This window comes from Amblyomma maculatum, chromosome 1, assembly GCF_055883805.1.
Source record: "Amblyomma maculatum isolate TAMU_Amacu chromosome 1, ASM5588380v1, whole genome shotgun sequence".
In the NCBI taxonomy this organism is placed as follows: Eukaryota; Metazoa; Arthropoda; class Arachnida; order Ixodida; family Ixodidae; genus Amblyomma; species Amblyomma maculatum.
The window spans coordinates 326,705,440-326,721,402 of record NC_139344.1 but is presented as its reverse complement, the minus strand read 5'-3'; the positions used below and the strand labels follow the sequence as shown (position 1 = coordinate 326,721,402).

The 15,963-nt window shown below is 43.5% G+C and overlaps 2 protein-coding genes across 4 annotated transcripts in view; one reads left to right on the top strand and one right to left on the bottom strand.

The window, feature by feature from the left end:
* Positions 1-7,440: 7,440 nt before the first annotated feature.
* Positions 7,441-15,488, bottom strand: Rbsn-5 (Rabenosyn-5). Of its 2 annotated transcripts, XM_084586947.1 has the most exons (8): positions 15,270-15,488; positions 15,131-15,211; positions 14,911-15,051; positions 13,967-14,128; positions 11,195-11,334; positions 9,892-9,962; positions 8,641-8,724; positions 7,441-7,788 (listed from the first exon to the last, which is right to left on the bottom strand). In XM_084586947.1, exons 1-8 carry the CDS (start codon positions 15,406-15,408, stop codon positions 7,455-7,457), a joined length of 1,152 nt encoding a protein of 383 aa, XP_084443073.1. In that variant the 5' UTR covers positions 15,409-15,488; the 3' UTR covers positions 7,441-7,454. The 2 variants fall into 2 exon arrangements, with proteins under 2 accessions (XP_084443073.1, XP_084443078.1); XM_084586952.1 differs by lacking the exon at positions 14,911-15,051.
* Positions 15,489-15,521: 33 nt separating this feature from the next.
* Lrrk (Leucine-rich repeat kinase) overlaps positions 15,522-15,963 on the top strand; it is an 89,614-nt gene continuing 89,172 nt past the window's right edge. For both annotated transcript variants that reach the window (XM_084586940.1, XM_084586932.1), the window contains exon 1: positions 15,522-15,903. In XM_084586940.1, coding sequence (XP_084443066.1) covers positions 15,805-15,903 — 99 coding nt within the window. In that variant the 5' untranslated portion in view covers positions 15,522-15,804. The remainder of the gene's footprint in view (positions 15,904-15,963) is intronic.

Here is a 15,963-nt window from a genome sequence, read left to right as displayed (position 1 = left end):
TATTGGAACCAGGCAAGGGGCGGTGCTTGGAATCAGCGGACTCACAGTGGCAGGTTCGCTTTCGGATTAAGCCAGCGCGTTCGCCCACGAGGTGCTGACGGCAGTACAGCCATCGAACGCCGGTCGCCGCCCATTGTCTGTGTAAGCATTGCGCGGAGAGGCCACCAAGCATCAGACTGATCTGTGACCCCTTCCTACACCATAGTGGCAATCAGGAGTTTATGTAAAGTGATTTTTTCTACAAAATTTGATTTTTCGGACGTTTTCGCGATCCCTAGAGAGTCCGAAAAATCTTATTCGCTTTTACATCACAATTATGGTGCAACATAAAGTGCAGTTTCAGGCTAGATGACCCAGTGAGAAAGATGGGTCAGCTGTTGTTCCACATTTTGGGTTCCAGCTAGGGGTGTGCGAATATTCAAAATTTCGAATGTGAATTGAACGTTTGTTATTCCTCGGAATGCGACGGGGTCGTTTTGTGAATAGGGCCTTACCGACAGTGCGCACAAAGCAAAGCACTTGACGAAACTATGGAAAAAAAAAAAAGAAAAAACATTCTCTCACTTCAATTTTATCTAAAATTTAGACAGCTATTTTGCAGGTGTTCACACGATAAAATTATTGTGATGCAAATGGTCTTCGGCATTTTTTCAGGCCATTCGATAATTGAAGCTTTCGGTTAATATGGAATTTTTCTTTTGTCCTTTAAGAGCTGAATTAACTAGAGTTTACTGTACTCCGCAACAATACAGCTCCACCCGGTTTCATGCAGGTCCTTCCTGTACAAAAAAGCAGTAGTTATATATATGGAACCCTGTAAAAAATTTGTACTGGATTTTTCAGTATGTTATACATTCTATGCAATTCTAGTTTAACTTTATTTGCAGATACCATTTAAATCCTGAAATAAACAAGATGAGCAATGTTTGCTATTTTTGATATTCGATTTGCATTCGAAACTTTCAATATTCACACACCCCTAGTTTTCAACCAAATGGTGTGAACCAAAAAAAACACTTCCAAAACTTGGGCCCATACTTTGAGAGCGAGTAGCCTTTGCGCGGGATAGCTTGAAAAAGATGCTTCCCAGTATGTCAGCAATAAGCTTAATAAGCGGTATAAACTGAAGGTTGTACAGGCCTATGCACCTACATGTAGTTATGATGACCAGGCAGTCAAAAACTTCTATGAAGATGCAGAATTGGCAGTGCAGAAAGGAAAGACGCAGTATACTGTACTAATGGGCGACTTATATGCCAAAGTAGGGAAAAAGCAGCCAGGAGATCAGGCAGTGGGTGATTATGGTATTGGTTCTAGGAATAGCAGGGGGAAGTTACTAGTTGATTTTGCAGAGCGCAATAACTTAAGAATCATGAACACCTTCTTCAGCAAACGGAAGAACCGGAAGTGGACATGGAAAAGCCCTAACGGGGAGACTGAGAATGAAATGGACTTCATAATGTGTTCTAACCCCGCCGTTGTGCAGGACGTAGAGGTAATCGGGAAGGTGCGATGCAGTAACCACAGGATGGTAAGGTCTCGAATTAGTCTAAATGTGAAAAGGGAACAAAACAGACTATTAAGAAAGAAGTTCATTAACGAATTTGCTGTGTGGGGGAGGGCATAAGAGTTCAGGATCTCGCTACAGAATAGATATTTAGCTCTAACCGAGGATGACTACATTAGCCTAGAAGCAATGAACAATAATTTCAGACATATCAATACTGAGTGCGCTGAATAAATAGGCGGTAGGATAGTTAGAGAGGATACCAATAAGCTGTCTAAGGAGACGAAGGATTTGATTAAGAAACGTCAAAGTATGAAAGTTTCCAATCCAACAGACCAGATGGAATTGGCAGAGATATCAAAGCTAATCAGTAAGCGCAAAGTGGCCGATATAAGGAAGTATAACATGGAGATATAAACAGCGCGAACACGAAAACAAGGGACAAGAAACACGAAAGCCACAGTACATGCGCTGACTCACAACTAAGCCTAAGCCGTTTACTGCAAGGCCCAGAAAAACAAACATGAAGAAAACGAAACAGTCTCGTGAAAAACCCCTGGGTTCACCTGCTGCATAAAAATTACTTTAAAAAATCACTTTAAAAAGACACTTCTTTCCTTGAAAGAGCAAGAGACGTCTTGCTGATACACTTATTGTCCGTTGAAATAAAATACGCTTCCACTATCTCTCTCGTTATCTTCTCTTTGTGGCGATATAAAATCTTAACACTGTCAAACTTAGGAGTGCATTTCTTCTTCTCCTTCTTCATTATTTCACATGACTGGCAATGGGATACTAGAAACGTTTTGTCGTTTCCAATTTCCAAGTTGTTACAGTGTTCCTGTAGTCTCTTATTTATACACCGTCCGGTTTGTCCTATATAACTGGCTCCACAAGAGAGTGGAAGCCTATACACAACACCTGTCTTGCATCCAACATAGGGGTTTCTATGTTTCACCCCACATTCTTGTTTCTTCTCTTCTCTTTCCCTTTGAACAGCCGGGCAGATCCTCTTCATCTTGAGCGGGGCGGTCAGTGCGACGTCCACATTATACCTCTTGCCTACATTTTTGAGGCCATGCGAAATCCTGTGCACATACGGTACCACGGCAACCTTCCTCTTCCTCTCACCCATGCTAGGCAGGGATTTCAGTCTGTGCGTTCTTTTAAGGTTCTTCAGTACCCGGCAACTGGCCTCAATAATAACTGACTCGCGATAACCGGCCTTTGCAATTCTCTTCACTTGTCTTTCAAAACTCTTGGCCATGCCGTGGTAACAAGATTTCGTCAACGCACTTAACAAGCAAGTGTTTATCATCCCATTCTTCACTAACTTGGAATGTCCTGAATTGGAGCCTAGCAACGGCTTCATCGATCTCGGGTTGTATTCCCAACAAACATGATCATCACCGAATTGAATCAAAATATCTAAATACTGTAACTGATCGTCCACTGGTTTCTCAACAGTAAATTCCAGGCCGGATCCACACTCAGTAAAAACATCCATAATGTCCTTCATTCTTTGATTGAATCCCTCACGGCCTGTTAATACTAAAAAGTCGTCCACATACCTGAAGGTGGAATAATGCAAGCCCTCCAAGTTATCCTTCAGGTGTCTGTCCACGTACATTAAGAAGATGTCACTCAAGACCGGTGCAACACTCGATCCAATGCACACTCCAGCCTTCTGTGTATATAGCTTGTTCTTCCATCCTATGAAGGTGGATTCCAGGTAGAACCTCGAAAGTTCAAGGAAACTTTCAACACTAACACCTGAGGCGTCAATGAAGTCACATTCATTATTGTCTTCTGTAATGCACATTTGTACTCGCTTAAGGAGGCAGTCATGGGGAAGGCTATAATATAAATCCTTGACATCCATGCTGAAGCCGACACAATTTCTTGGGTTGTGTTCTTTGAGGAACACGACAAGGGCTTCAGAGTTAGGTAGCCTTAGAGGGTCCGATAAAGTCAACGAGGAAAGGTGCTTCTGCAAATATTTGGACACCAGGTGCTGCCACGTGCTCTTCTCAGATACGATGGCTCTGAATGGAACATCTGGTTTGTGGGTTTTTGCCGAAAAGAATACTTCCAAATGTAGTTGCTTGCATTTCTTCACCTGTTCACGTATTCGTTCAAGCCCCAGATCATCTAGAAGAGCCATAGCCCTCTCTTTTATCTTGGTCGCTTCCATAGGAAACCTTTTGAAATTCTTCTCAACAGCAGCCTCGGCTTTTTCTTGAAACTGATTCTCAGAAAAAATAGTAAAATACCCTTCTTTATCTGATAGTATAACTCTGAGGTCTCTTGAGGCCATCCATTTCAAAAGGTTTCCTATGGAAGCGACCAAGATAAAAGAGAGGGCTATGGCTCTTCTAGATGATCTGGGGCTTGAACGAATACGTGAACAGGTGAAGAAATGCAAGCAACTACATTTGGAAGTATTCTTTTCGGCAAAAACCCACAAACCAGATGTTCCATTCAGAGCCATCGTATCTGAGAAGAGCACGTGGCAGCACCTGGTGTCCAAATATTTGCAGAAGCACCTTTCCTCGTTGACTTTATCGGACCCTCTAAGGCTACCTAACTCTGAAGCCCTTGTCGTGTTCCTCAAAGAACACAACCCAAGAAATTGTGTCGGCTTCAGCATGGATGTCAAGGATTTATATTATAGCCTTCCCCATGACTGCCTCCTTAAGCGAGTACAAATGTGCATTACAGAAGACAATAATGAATGTGACTTCATTGACGCCTCAGGTGTTAGTGTTGAAAGTTTCCTTGAACTTTTGAGGTTCTACCTGGAATCCACCTTCATAGGATGGAAGAACAAGCTATATACACAGAAGGCTGGAGTGTGCATTGGATCGAGTGTTGCACCGGTCTTGAGTGACATCTTCTTAATGTACGTGGACAGACACCTGAAGGATAACTTGGAGGGCTTGCATTATTCCACCTTCAGGTATGTGGACGACTTTTTAGTATTAACAGGCCGTGAGGGATTCAATCAAAGAATGAAGGACATTATGGATGTTTTTACTGAGTGTGGATCCGGCCTGGAATTTACTGTTGAGAAACCAGTGGACGATCAGTTACAGTATTTAGATATTTTGATTCAATTCGGTGATGATCATGTTTGTTGGGAATACAACCCGAGATCGATGAAGCCGTTGCTAGGCTCCAATTCAGGACATTCCAAGTTAGTGAAGAATGGGATGATAAACACTTGCTTGTTAAGTGCGTTGACGAAATCTTGTTACCACGGCATGGCCAAGAGTTTTGAAAGACAAGTGAAGAGAATTGCAAAGGCCGGTTATCGCGAGTTAGTTATTATTGAGGCCAGTTGCCGGGTACTGAAGAACCTTAAAAGAACGCACAGACTGAAATCCCTGCCTAGCATGGGTGAGAGGAAGAGGAAGGTTGCCGTGGTACCGTATGTGCACAGGATTTCGCATGGCCTCAAAAATGTAGGCAAGAGGTATAATGTGGACGTCGCACTGACCGCCCCGCTCAAGATGAAGAGGATCTGCCCGGCTGTTCAAAGGGAAAGAGAAGAGAAGAAGCAAGAATGTGGGGTGAAACATAGAAACCCCTATGTTGGATGCAAGACAGGTGTTGTGTATAGGCTTCCACTCTCTTGTGGAGCCAGTTATATAGGACAAACCGGACGGTGTATAAATAAGAGACTACAGGAACACTGTAACAACTTGGAAATTGGAAAGGACAAAACGTTTCTAGTATCCCATTGCCAGTCATGTGAAATAATGAAGAAGGAGAAGAAGAAATGCACTCCTAAGTTTGACAGTGTTAAGATTTTATATCGCCACAAAGAGAAGATAACGAGAGAGATAGTGGAAGCGTATTTTATTTCAACGGACAATAAGTGTATCAGCAAGACGTCTCTTGCTCTTTCAAGGAAAGAAGTGTCTTTTTTAAGTGATTTTTTAAAGTAATTTTTATGCAGCAGGTGAACCCAGGGGTTTTTCACGAGACTGTTTCGTTTTCTTCATGTTTGTTTTTCTGGGCCTTGCAGTAAACGGCTTAGGCTTAGTTGTGAGTCAGCGCATGTACTGTGGCTTTCGTGTTTCTTGTCCCTTGTTTTCGTGTTCGCGCTGTTTATATCAATAATGAATAAGTACCAACTCGCCCAACAAAGTATCTTGGTATAACATGGAGAAAATTGAGCATGTTGTAAAGGACGGGGGAAACCTTAAAGCGATGAAGAAGAAATTGGGCATAGGCAAAAATCAGATGTATGCGCTAAGGGACAAGGCGGGCAATGTTATCACAAATATGGACAAGATAGTCAAAGTAGCCGAGGAGTTCTATACTGATCTCTACAGCAGCCAACAAAGTCACGACAATAATGAGATTGGCGGTAGGGAAATGCAGTCAGACGTTGCGCCAGTGACGAAGGACGAAGTTAAGAAAGCATTAGAAACTATGAAAAGTGGGAAAGCAGCTGCAGGGGATCAAGCAACTATAGATTTGTTGATGGACGGGGGGGATATCTTGCTGGAAAAACTGGCCACCCTGTATACGCAATGTCTGGTGTCATCGATGATACCGGAACTATGGAAGAACGCAAACATTATCTTAATTCATAAGAAAGGGGACGCTAAGGACTTGAAAAATTACAGACCAATTAGCTTACTGTCTGTTACGTATAAGGTATTTACCAAAGTAATCGCTAATAGAATCGGGGCAACTTTAGACTGCAGCCAAGCAAAAGATTAAGCAGGTTTTCGGAAACTGTACTCTACTATTGATCATATCCATACCATTAACTAGGCGATAGAAAAATACTCGAAATATAACCAGCCCTTACACATAGCATTTATTGATTACGAAAAAGCATTTGACTCAGTAGAAACCTCGGCGGTCATACAGGCATTGTGAAATCAGGGTGTAGACGAGCCATACGTGAAAGTGCTGGAAGATACATATAGAGGGTGCACAGCAATCATAGTTCTGCATAAAGAAACAAAATTCCTATAAAGAAAGGTGCTAGGCAAGGAGACACAATCTCCCCAGTACTATTCACAGCTTGCTTAGAAGTATTCAGAGACTTGGAATGGGAGCAGTTAGGGACAAGAGTAGATGGAGAATACCTCAGTAATCTGTGGTTTGCTATGACATTGCCTTGCTAAGTAACTCAGGGGATGAATTGCAAAGAATGATTGATGACCTAGACAGGAAAAGTAAAAAAGTAGGCTTGAAAATCAATATGCAGAAGACTAAGGTAATGTTCAATAGCCTAGGGAAGGAACAGCAGTTTACGTAAGACAGGTAGTAACCGCAGATCCGGACCATGAAAGGGAAATAACAAGGAGAATAAGACTGGGATGGAGCGCATTTGGCAAGCACTCCCAGATTACGACTAGCAGCTTACCGGTATCGCTCAAGAGGAAAGTATACAACAGTTGCATCTTACCTGTACTTACCTATAGGGCTGAAACGTGTAAGCTCACAAAGAGGGTTCTACTTAAGTTGAGGACAATGCAGAGAGCTATGGAAAGAAAAATGGTAAGGATAACGTTAAGAGATGGGAAACGTGCAGAACGGGTCAGAGAAATAACTCGTCACTGACATTCTAATGAAAATCAAGAAGAAGAAATGGGCATGGGCAGGACATGTAGCGCGAAGAAAGGATCACCGATGGTCGCTTAGGGCAACAAACTGGATTCCAAGGGAAGGAAAGAGTAGCAGGGGGCAGCAGAAAATTAGTTGGGCGGATGAGATTAAGAAGTTCGCAGGGGTCAAGTGGATGCAGCTCGCACATGACCGGGTTAATTGGAGGAATATGGGAGAGGCCTTCGCCCTGCAGTGGGTATAGTCAGACTGAGGATGATGATGATGATGGTGATGTCAGCAAACTTCCAATTCATGTATATATACTCTTGCCCAGTGAAACTAATAAGGAAGTATGCTAGACAGTCACTTTGTGTTTTTATTTTGCCGGAGAACCGAGGGTACGTCGCAGGTACTCTTGCTTGAGTTCCTGCAGATTGGCCTCGAGAGAAGCCAGCTCTTCGTATCGCTGGCTCTGCTTTGCTTGCTGGATGTAGCCACGAATGATGGCCATCTGTTGTGCCAGGGGGTCTTCTTCTTCTGGTGGAGCCTTTACGCTGCTGGGACTCCAGCCCTGTTCTGGCTGTGGCTTTGGCTTTGGAAGACCTGGCAGCCCCAGCAGTCCCTGGCGTAGGAAGTGGCTTGCCGCTAACCGCAGAGCACCACGTAACTGAAGCTGGCGCGGGGTTGTGCCTTCGCACCCCATCTGCCGGCTGCAAGGCAAGCAAGCCACAGCTCTGTACTGCTGCATTCCATAAGAGTTACGTGTTATGTCACCTTCATATTAGACGCCTATGCACCTTACTTGCGCACGGCTTTAGTCTCTCGAAACGAGAGAAACCTCCATTTAAGCTTTGCGGGGAAGTGATGACCATGCATTCCATTTTTGTTATGTACAGAGCGTGGAACATTAATTTCTCATGATTTTGTGACATAAATACGCCTTCCCACTCTAACTTACTCCTCACAGAAAACATACTTGTCGACTTTTCCTGCAATTTTACATAAAAAAAGCAAGGCTGTTAAATGAACTTTGACAACAGAAATGTTTTGTTTCTTTTCCAGAAAACCACACATATTTGATTCGCATTCAACACATCTTTGCATGAATTAAGCATACATGAGAGGTCGCCACGTGAGCAAAGAGTAAAAGACCACTGTGAGCGCATGCGTGGATCATGCTGAACATGTTGCATGCAGGAGCCATTTGACAAAGTGCTCCTGTTGTCAAGGCTGGTGTAGTCCGCCACCTCAAAATGCACTTTAGTGCAGTGAGCTTGCTTCAATACCAGGTGCGCTTAGTCAAATAACACCTGTATGCAATTCAGCATGATCCCAGCATACATTCACAGAGGCCTCTTATTTTCACTTATGATAGTATCAGTTTCAAAATGTGCAAGATGGAGCAGGGTACTGTGCTTAAATACTCTGTTTAAAAGGCAGTTTACTTATTTTCTCTTTAAACCTTGACTAAATGAGCTTAATTAAGAACAAACTCATTTTTTAAAATAAACCTCAGAGCAAAAACTGGTACAGCTTCTTCAGAGAGTGGCTGCAGGACTCACCTCACCAAGTCCAGCTGTTCAGCAATACGACAGAGACGTGCCCGCGTTACCTTGGCCTCTTCTTCAAGCCCTTGCCGGCCTTCCCTGAATCAATACAAGCATGCTGCCTGTTATGCTGAGCTAGTCCATTATGCCGGTTGGTATGGGCTGGGGCAATTCATTTTTCATTGTTTTACTCGTCCCACCATATTTTTGTGTGTGGAACTGCAACACTACATGAACTAGGCAGCTAGTATATACAACTGCACTCGAAACCAACACTCGACGTGGTACTCACAATGGGCATCAAGCAAAAGGCACTTAGCACACACCCTCAACAGGTAACTCGGCATCTGTTCTCGGCACTGATGCTACCCAGGCAAACACACATAGCCTGTGGGTGGCACGTCACATTCTTTTTGTGCAAGGACAGCTAGGCCTTAGTGTTAACTATGGGGAAAATCGGTCAGCACATTTCTGGCAGTGTAAGATGGAAGTGAGACTAAATGTACTATATTGATTGCACCTGTTCCAGCAACTACTAATTATGATTTGTGCAACACCATTTGCAAGGTAATGAAGGTTATCCCCATTTAGGTAAGGACTACGAACAAAGGCTGGTACATATATCCTTTAACCTCTTGGTACGGCAGACAGAATTTCTCGGGCCCCATCTCGCAGCTACTACCAAGCTAGGTATTTATGGCCATGCTACACACCAGTACAGAGAGAAGGTTATATCGACCCTGCTGTCACCCTTACTGCGTTAACAGAAAAGCTTGTTGCCTGCAAAAAGATACATTTATAACGAGAGCGGCAGGTGCTGCTTCCTAGAAGCATAAATGCTATAGAAGTGCGAATTACCTTAACGGTGTATCGGGCTTTGCACATAGGTCTGCTTGCATGAGGAAATAAAAGGCACTGAACTTACCTGAAATATTTACAAACAAGTGACACCACTTGGGTCATAAGAGGAAAGGCCAGAAGAGGAGCGCTAGAATTTCGATGCACCTGGCTCGTTTGATATAGCCACACATTCAAAATTTGTTTAGTGTTGTGCCTGGTGAGCAAAGCAATGCAGAATGCTGCAGACCAACCTCCACTGTTGCCAACTGCCAGTTCTTTTCAAGTGTGCTGTACTACAATCACAGTGTCCACATAACAGAAAATGTTTTTACAATAGTGATGACATACACATGGCTCATATAGCAATACTGAGAATTCACTGTGCCATACTTTGCACACCTTTCACCATGTGCGAGATTTGCTCACCTCATCCCATCAATCAGGCGGTAATAGCCAGGCAGCAACTTCTCCGCTTCATCCATCAGCTTCCGCATGCGCTGCAATAAATGGCTCACCTTAGCATTCAGCAAGCGAATGTATGCAGTGCTCTGCGCACATATCCTTGTCTGATAGAAACACTCTAGATATCTGCATGACCATGCTGTGCAAGATTATAAAAAGCCATAATCACACGCTACAACTTGTACATTTCATTTTGTACCATACCATACCGTACCGTACTGTGCCATACCATACTGTACTCACTCTGTCATTAGTTACTCGGGTATTACCCGACAGACAGAGGTTGTAAAACTACTTTCCTTATCTGCTTCTTTGGTTACGGCAGGAGAATTCATTATATTTTTGATAGCAAGCATTATTGCAGGGGCCAGAACGTTCTGGGCTCAAGATTTTCTAGCAAGCACTAATGAGGTCGGCCCCCTTGGAAAATGATATCCTCATGTGACAAACAAGAGCATCATGCTCTTGTTTGTCACCCTTTCTTTTAGCAGATTTGACTTCAATAAACCATGCTTTCTCCATGTCAAATGACTTTCAATTTGAAGCATGACTATCGGGAGGGACAAAACACAGGCATGCACACATGGTATAATCACTGCAGCAAATAGTCTGCATCTTATTTTTCAGCTCTGTCCTCTCATAAATAAAAGAGCTTTTTGGCCGAGTTTTTTCTCCACCGAAAACAAGTTGTTATTTCTGTTCGAAGGCTTACCAGTTTGCTTTTCAGCAAGCACATTTCAGAGAATATGCACTCACAGAATGCTCTGTCTTCTGCGTTCATGAACGAGATGAAAATGAGTGATATAGTAGTATTTGTGGGAACAGGATCTGCACTGGAGTAGTGATGCTCCCCACTGGCATTTTTCCATCCACAAAAAGGAAGTCGATAGGAGTTCGAATACATGGCAGTCCGAAATGCAGGCTCCCCAGCAACAAAGCTACCTCATGAGATCCGCATTAAAGCATCTTAATGGCTTGTTCAAACATCTTGTGGCAAAGAATCAGCATGACACAAGATGTGAAAATGGGGCGCTAGCTTTATTTGGCCATCAGATACCAGCGGCACGCACGACAGGCTACCTTGTAAGTTTTATTAAGCTTGGACAGGATTTTCTCTCGTGTACTGGAGGTGCCCAGTGCCCAGGGGCAACATAGTCACACAAAAAGTCAAGGTCTTCCAAGCAATCTAAATTTCGCTCTTCCGCTTTCTGCAGACCCATTTAAACAAAAACACGGCCTTTTATATACTGAAGCAAAAGCCAAGCACCTCGTACTGCGCTAGCAATGGTGGTGGCTGCTCGGGTGGTGATAGCCGGCGATCCAGGAGTACACGGCAGTCCCGGCAAAGGCGCAATGGTTCATCCCCAACATTGGCCGCTGGACCTCCAGTAGATGCCACCAACTGCTCTGCAAACAGGCTTCCTGTCTTCACACTGCACAGGCCAGTCATCGACACACACAGGGGAAGGGTTGCGGTGCCTCATGCAGTGACTCGCATGTTACGAAGCCTTGAGAATGGGACACCACATCCGCACCCCCACAGCACTGCAGCTTACAGCATAACAACTAACTTTTTCAACCCTGCAATCTGTATTGTATGTAAGTACAATCCTTGCATATACACTACACATTTCATGAGCAGCAATGCTTTTAATTTGTGCTCACAAAAGCATGTTTGGTCTGCACAGTACTAAAGAAATCCCATTTTCTAACAGAAGGCCTTGTGAAAGATTTATCATTGCAAAAGCTTACCTTGCTGGCAAAATAAACTAAAATTTCAATTCGCACATCCATCACTTGGTAATAGGATGATTCTGAACTAATCTGCTGAATCACTGTATTGTGCCCTAGTACTATGTACACACAATCTTGTTCTTAGACATTTGGAAATTAGTCTAATTTATTTTATTTACGTGACACTGTAGAATTTAAGCAGGACAGGCAAAAGCAGTGTAGAAAAAGGAACTTTTACATGTTGCGTGCAGATAGCAATTATACAAGTAACATTAAAGCATGAATTGCGACAAATATAAGCCGCTCTGATTATGTTGCCTCTAAAGAGATAGCAAAATACAGCTGGTCGAAAATGCTCTAAATGGTCATAAATATTGTCAATAGCATTCTTGAAGTTTTCACAAATAAAAACCTCGTCTGGCAGTAAATTCCAATCACTTATCGTTAATGGAAAAAAAGAACTCTGGGAGTTAAGCTATAGTTTGTGCGTGTCTTATTTTTCAAGTTTAAGTTGGTGTGACATAAACTGTTGTCGAAATTACGAGCTCTTCTATCCTTGCTATCTGTCATCTGGTTTAGAGCTCATTTATTTGGATTGTTTCCATGAGGACAGATGGAGAAACAGAATTTCAGTATTTGTTATAAATAAAGCGTACGGCCCATCTTTGAACAATTTCTACTTGCATGATGTCTTTTTTTCATGAGAAAGTCTCGCACCATGGCAGTATACACTAGCTTTGGCAGAATAATAAATTCATAAGCTAATTTTTTTCACGCTGCTTGGTGCATGTATTAATTTTTGCCTTAAAAACCCCAGTTTTTTTTATTTTTTTATTGTAGATGAAGTTATACAGCAATTGTGATCACTCCAGGCTAGCTAATGATTAATTATAATGCCTAAATACTTGCATATTTTTTACTTCGGTCAAAGATATAGTATTGAGGGCGCAGGTAACCTTCAGAGGCATCTTCATTCATAAATACTGTTTTCTCAATGCTAAGTGACATTCCCTACTTGTTACACCAACACGAAACATCATTTAAGGCTGTAGCTTGATCTGAATCAGAGCGAATTTCTTTAAATAACATACAAGCAATTAAGTCCTTTAACGTTTTAACAATAGAAGAGAACAAATCATTTATATAAATAAAGGACCCAACAAACCCCGCTGCGGAACACCAGAGGTAACATCAAGCAGGGAAGGGCAGCAGCCCAATTTATAAGTGGTGAAGGCATTCCAATTATTTCAGGCATCAGTAGCAGTTTAGTCTATGCCTGCTAACATGCTACAAAGTTTTAACATGTTTTACTTGCTACTTTTCAATTTCTAGAGTTCTTTGTACAAGTAAGAATTCAAAACACTCAGCTTGTGAAAACCTCCCAGATTTCCATTTCTTCTGGTGCGAGGAAGTTGCACTAATAACTGTGTGCACTTCCCCATCATCTAATGACAGCGCCAACATTTAGGCCAATGTAAATAATACTCCCCATGGCAAACAAACAAATGCATGTGGGAGTTTTAAGACGAAAGCTTTTAATGGCTCATCGTTGTCATCAGCAAAAGTGTCACGCTTTTGCGGCGGCTCTGATTGGCTGAGGTGGGGATGACGTCATAGAGGTATCGACCAATCACAGGGCACTATCGCGGTATGTGCAGGTCATGCATTGAATCAGTCTGCCATGACATTTGAATTCACGTTACCCCTATGCTACAGCCAGGAGCTGCCAACTCAGGTCGCTCCTTTCATATGGGAGGGTGATATCAGAATCAGCCTGCCAGAACCATTTGTATTCTCATTACCCCTATGACACGCAGGCACGTTCATGCGGCTTGGTTGAAGCGTGGCTTTAATAGCTTACACTCTCGCGTCATAACCTTAAAGGATGAGCTTAAGTGTCCCCAATAATGTAGCGCCTTGCACTGATAGGCCTTACACTGATAGGAGGCGTTAGTACAGCAGGCATCAGCGGCGTTTGAAATTGATTTACAGGATAGAAAAAACGCAGTATCTGTCACAATTCTCCATGTACACATGAACCATGTCGTAAAGGAAGAGAGGAATGTGAAACAGTAGTCACCCTCTTTACTCGAAGCATCATTCACCGCCACATTCGCAACAAATGCGTAGTAGAATGTGGCACTCAGGCTTTCGCCTTTAACCACTTTAGTCACCAAAGTGTCTAGTAATTTTTTCAATTACAACATACACTACAATGATGGCGACACCATCTAGTCTGAATGAGGAGTATTGGAGTTGTATTGGAGTACAAGTATTGGAGTTGAGAGGACAGTTGGCAACTTACGAACAGTTGCAGAGTCCAGGAACTCCGAGCACATTTGGCACATTATGCCTCCACACAGCCGGCAGTGATGTCTACGACGAGAAATGCTAAAGGACTTGGCACAGCTTGGGCACAGTTTCACGTCAGCATCTTCCACCCAGGGAACCAGAGATCTTTCACGAGCTGCACAGTGCATGCCCGGTTAAACTAGGTTTCAACAATGCATTAAGCCTGCTTTATTTCCTTGTACAAAGTGTGCTGCCACTGTAATTTCTAATAACATGCCCCTGGGCTTTCAAATAATATGACATACAAACATATGTACAAAGAATTCACTGTACGCAGGAAGAACACCAACTCGCATGTACCTGCTATACAGTTGGCAAATTGTAAACACTAGTTGTCGTTTGTGCCATTGTGTTCTTGTATTTGGCTGCACAGCAGAGACAGCAGCAGAGGTCACTTGTCACTTTGACGGCATTCAATGGTCGCATTTGGATTAAAGTGATTGATTGGAGTGATTAAAAACAGCCATACATAAGCATACTAACTCTTCTCACTTGTGCTTTCATTCCATGGGCCACTAATTGCTAAATCTAGGAGACCATTGTTGAATGACAACTTGGTGTGATACAATTTCTCCTGTTATCAAATAGTCCGTTACGCCAGTCAAATTGAAGCTTACTTACTGCCTGTTTCCTCTTAAATTCGCGTGTGGCAACTGAATCACAACTCTGAAAGCTGCTCAGTCGAACATTTGGCACCAGTGCATGGAACAAAATTTGCATTGTGGTATGTGGCAGTCACAACTATGCTATGTGCCACGCAGCGAAAGCCAGTAAAAAAAATTATGTGTGTGGGAAGCTGAAGCGTAGAATTGAACGAATATGCACAACATTAATGGTCCACGTGAAGTTTACAAAAACAAAAGTAGTGGCTAAAGAAATGTTTGCAGCCGCACGCACCTTTCCGCATTTCTGGGTCACTAGGAGCGTCCACAACAAGCTTAGTCAATCGAATAATCAGCTTGTTGCTCTGGCCCACGTACCGATCCACGCGACGGGCGCGAATCATCCGAACCGTGGCCGTGTGATCCTGCACAACGCCTACAATACACGAACCAAGCGTTGCTGTACGCACTAGCATAAAAATATGATCTCAGACAAACTAAAGACGTGGACGCACCAATTTCCTGGCGTCCCCAATCAGGCGCTTGGTCGTCCTCAAGGACCGGAGAATCTGCAAGGATCTTTCTCCTGGCACGCCCTGCATCCACAGTTTATAAGCCCGCTGTCACGAGCGGGGCGGAGTGTTGCATGCATACCGATGAAGCCCTTCAAAGAGTGCAGCACGTCTCGCTCGCCGGCAGCATGATTGGCTTCGAAATGAGCAGTCAGCTCCTCAAAGTTTCCCAAGTCTTCGACGCAAACCGGACAAAGGTAGCCTTCCTTTACTTCACTCATTTTCTTTGCACAGGTAACGCTGGACAAGCCGACGAAACTCCCAGCAGCCGAGAACTAGACGACGTCAAAATAACGGCAGCTCAAACTCCTCAGCGCTATATCGACGTCCACCGTCCACATGATTGCTGTCGCTGCGGTGTTTTCCTTTCACTTCCGTGCGATCGTGTTTCGGGCTACCGAACGGAGTGAAGTAGAACCATTTGGGTCTTACCTAGTTTCAAGAGCGTTCATGCGTGTAGAAGAAACCGCATGAGCGGTCTCATCGTGTTTGTGTTCGGCCATGTCGTCTTGACCGATCGTGAGAAGCAATGACCGCGGTTCAACTGGACCGCTTCCGTGGCGGAAGGATGGCTCTTGCTCCTAGCCGATGTTCATGTCGCTGTAAGAAACCACCCCATGGCCGACGATCGTGAAGAATACCCGGGCGAGCTGCTTCACCAGGCCGCTCTGTGGGGAAACGCCGAGCTCCTTGAAGACTTGCTCAACGGCGATCAGGTACAGTACATTCTTGAAGCTCGAGCACACAGATGTGTGTTTAATAACATAATTTAATGC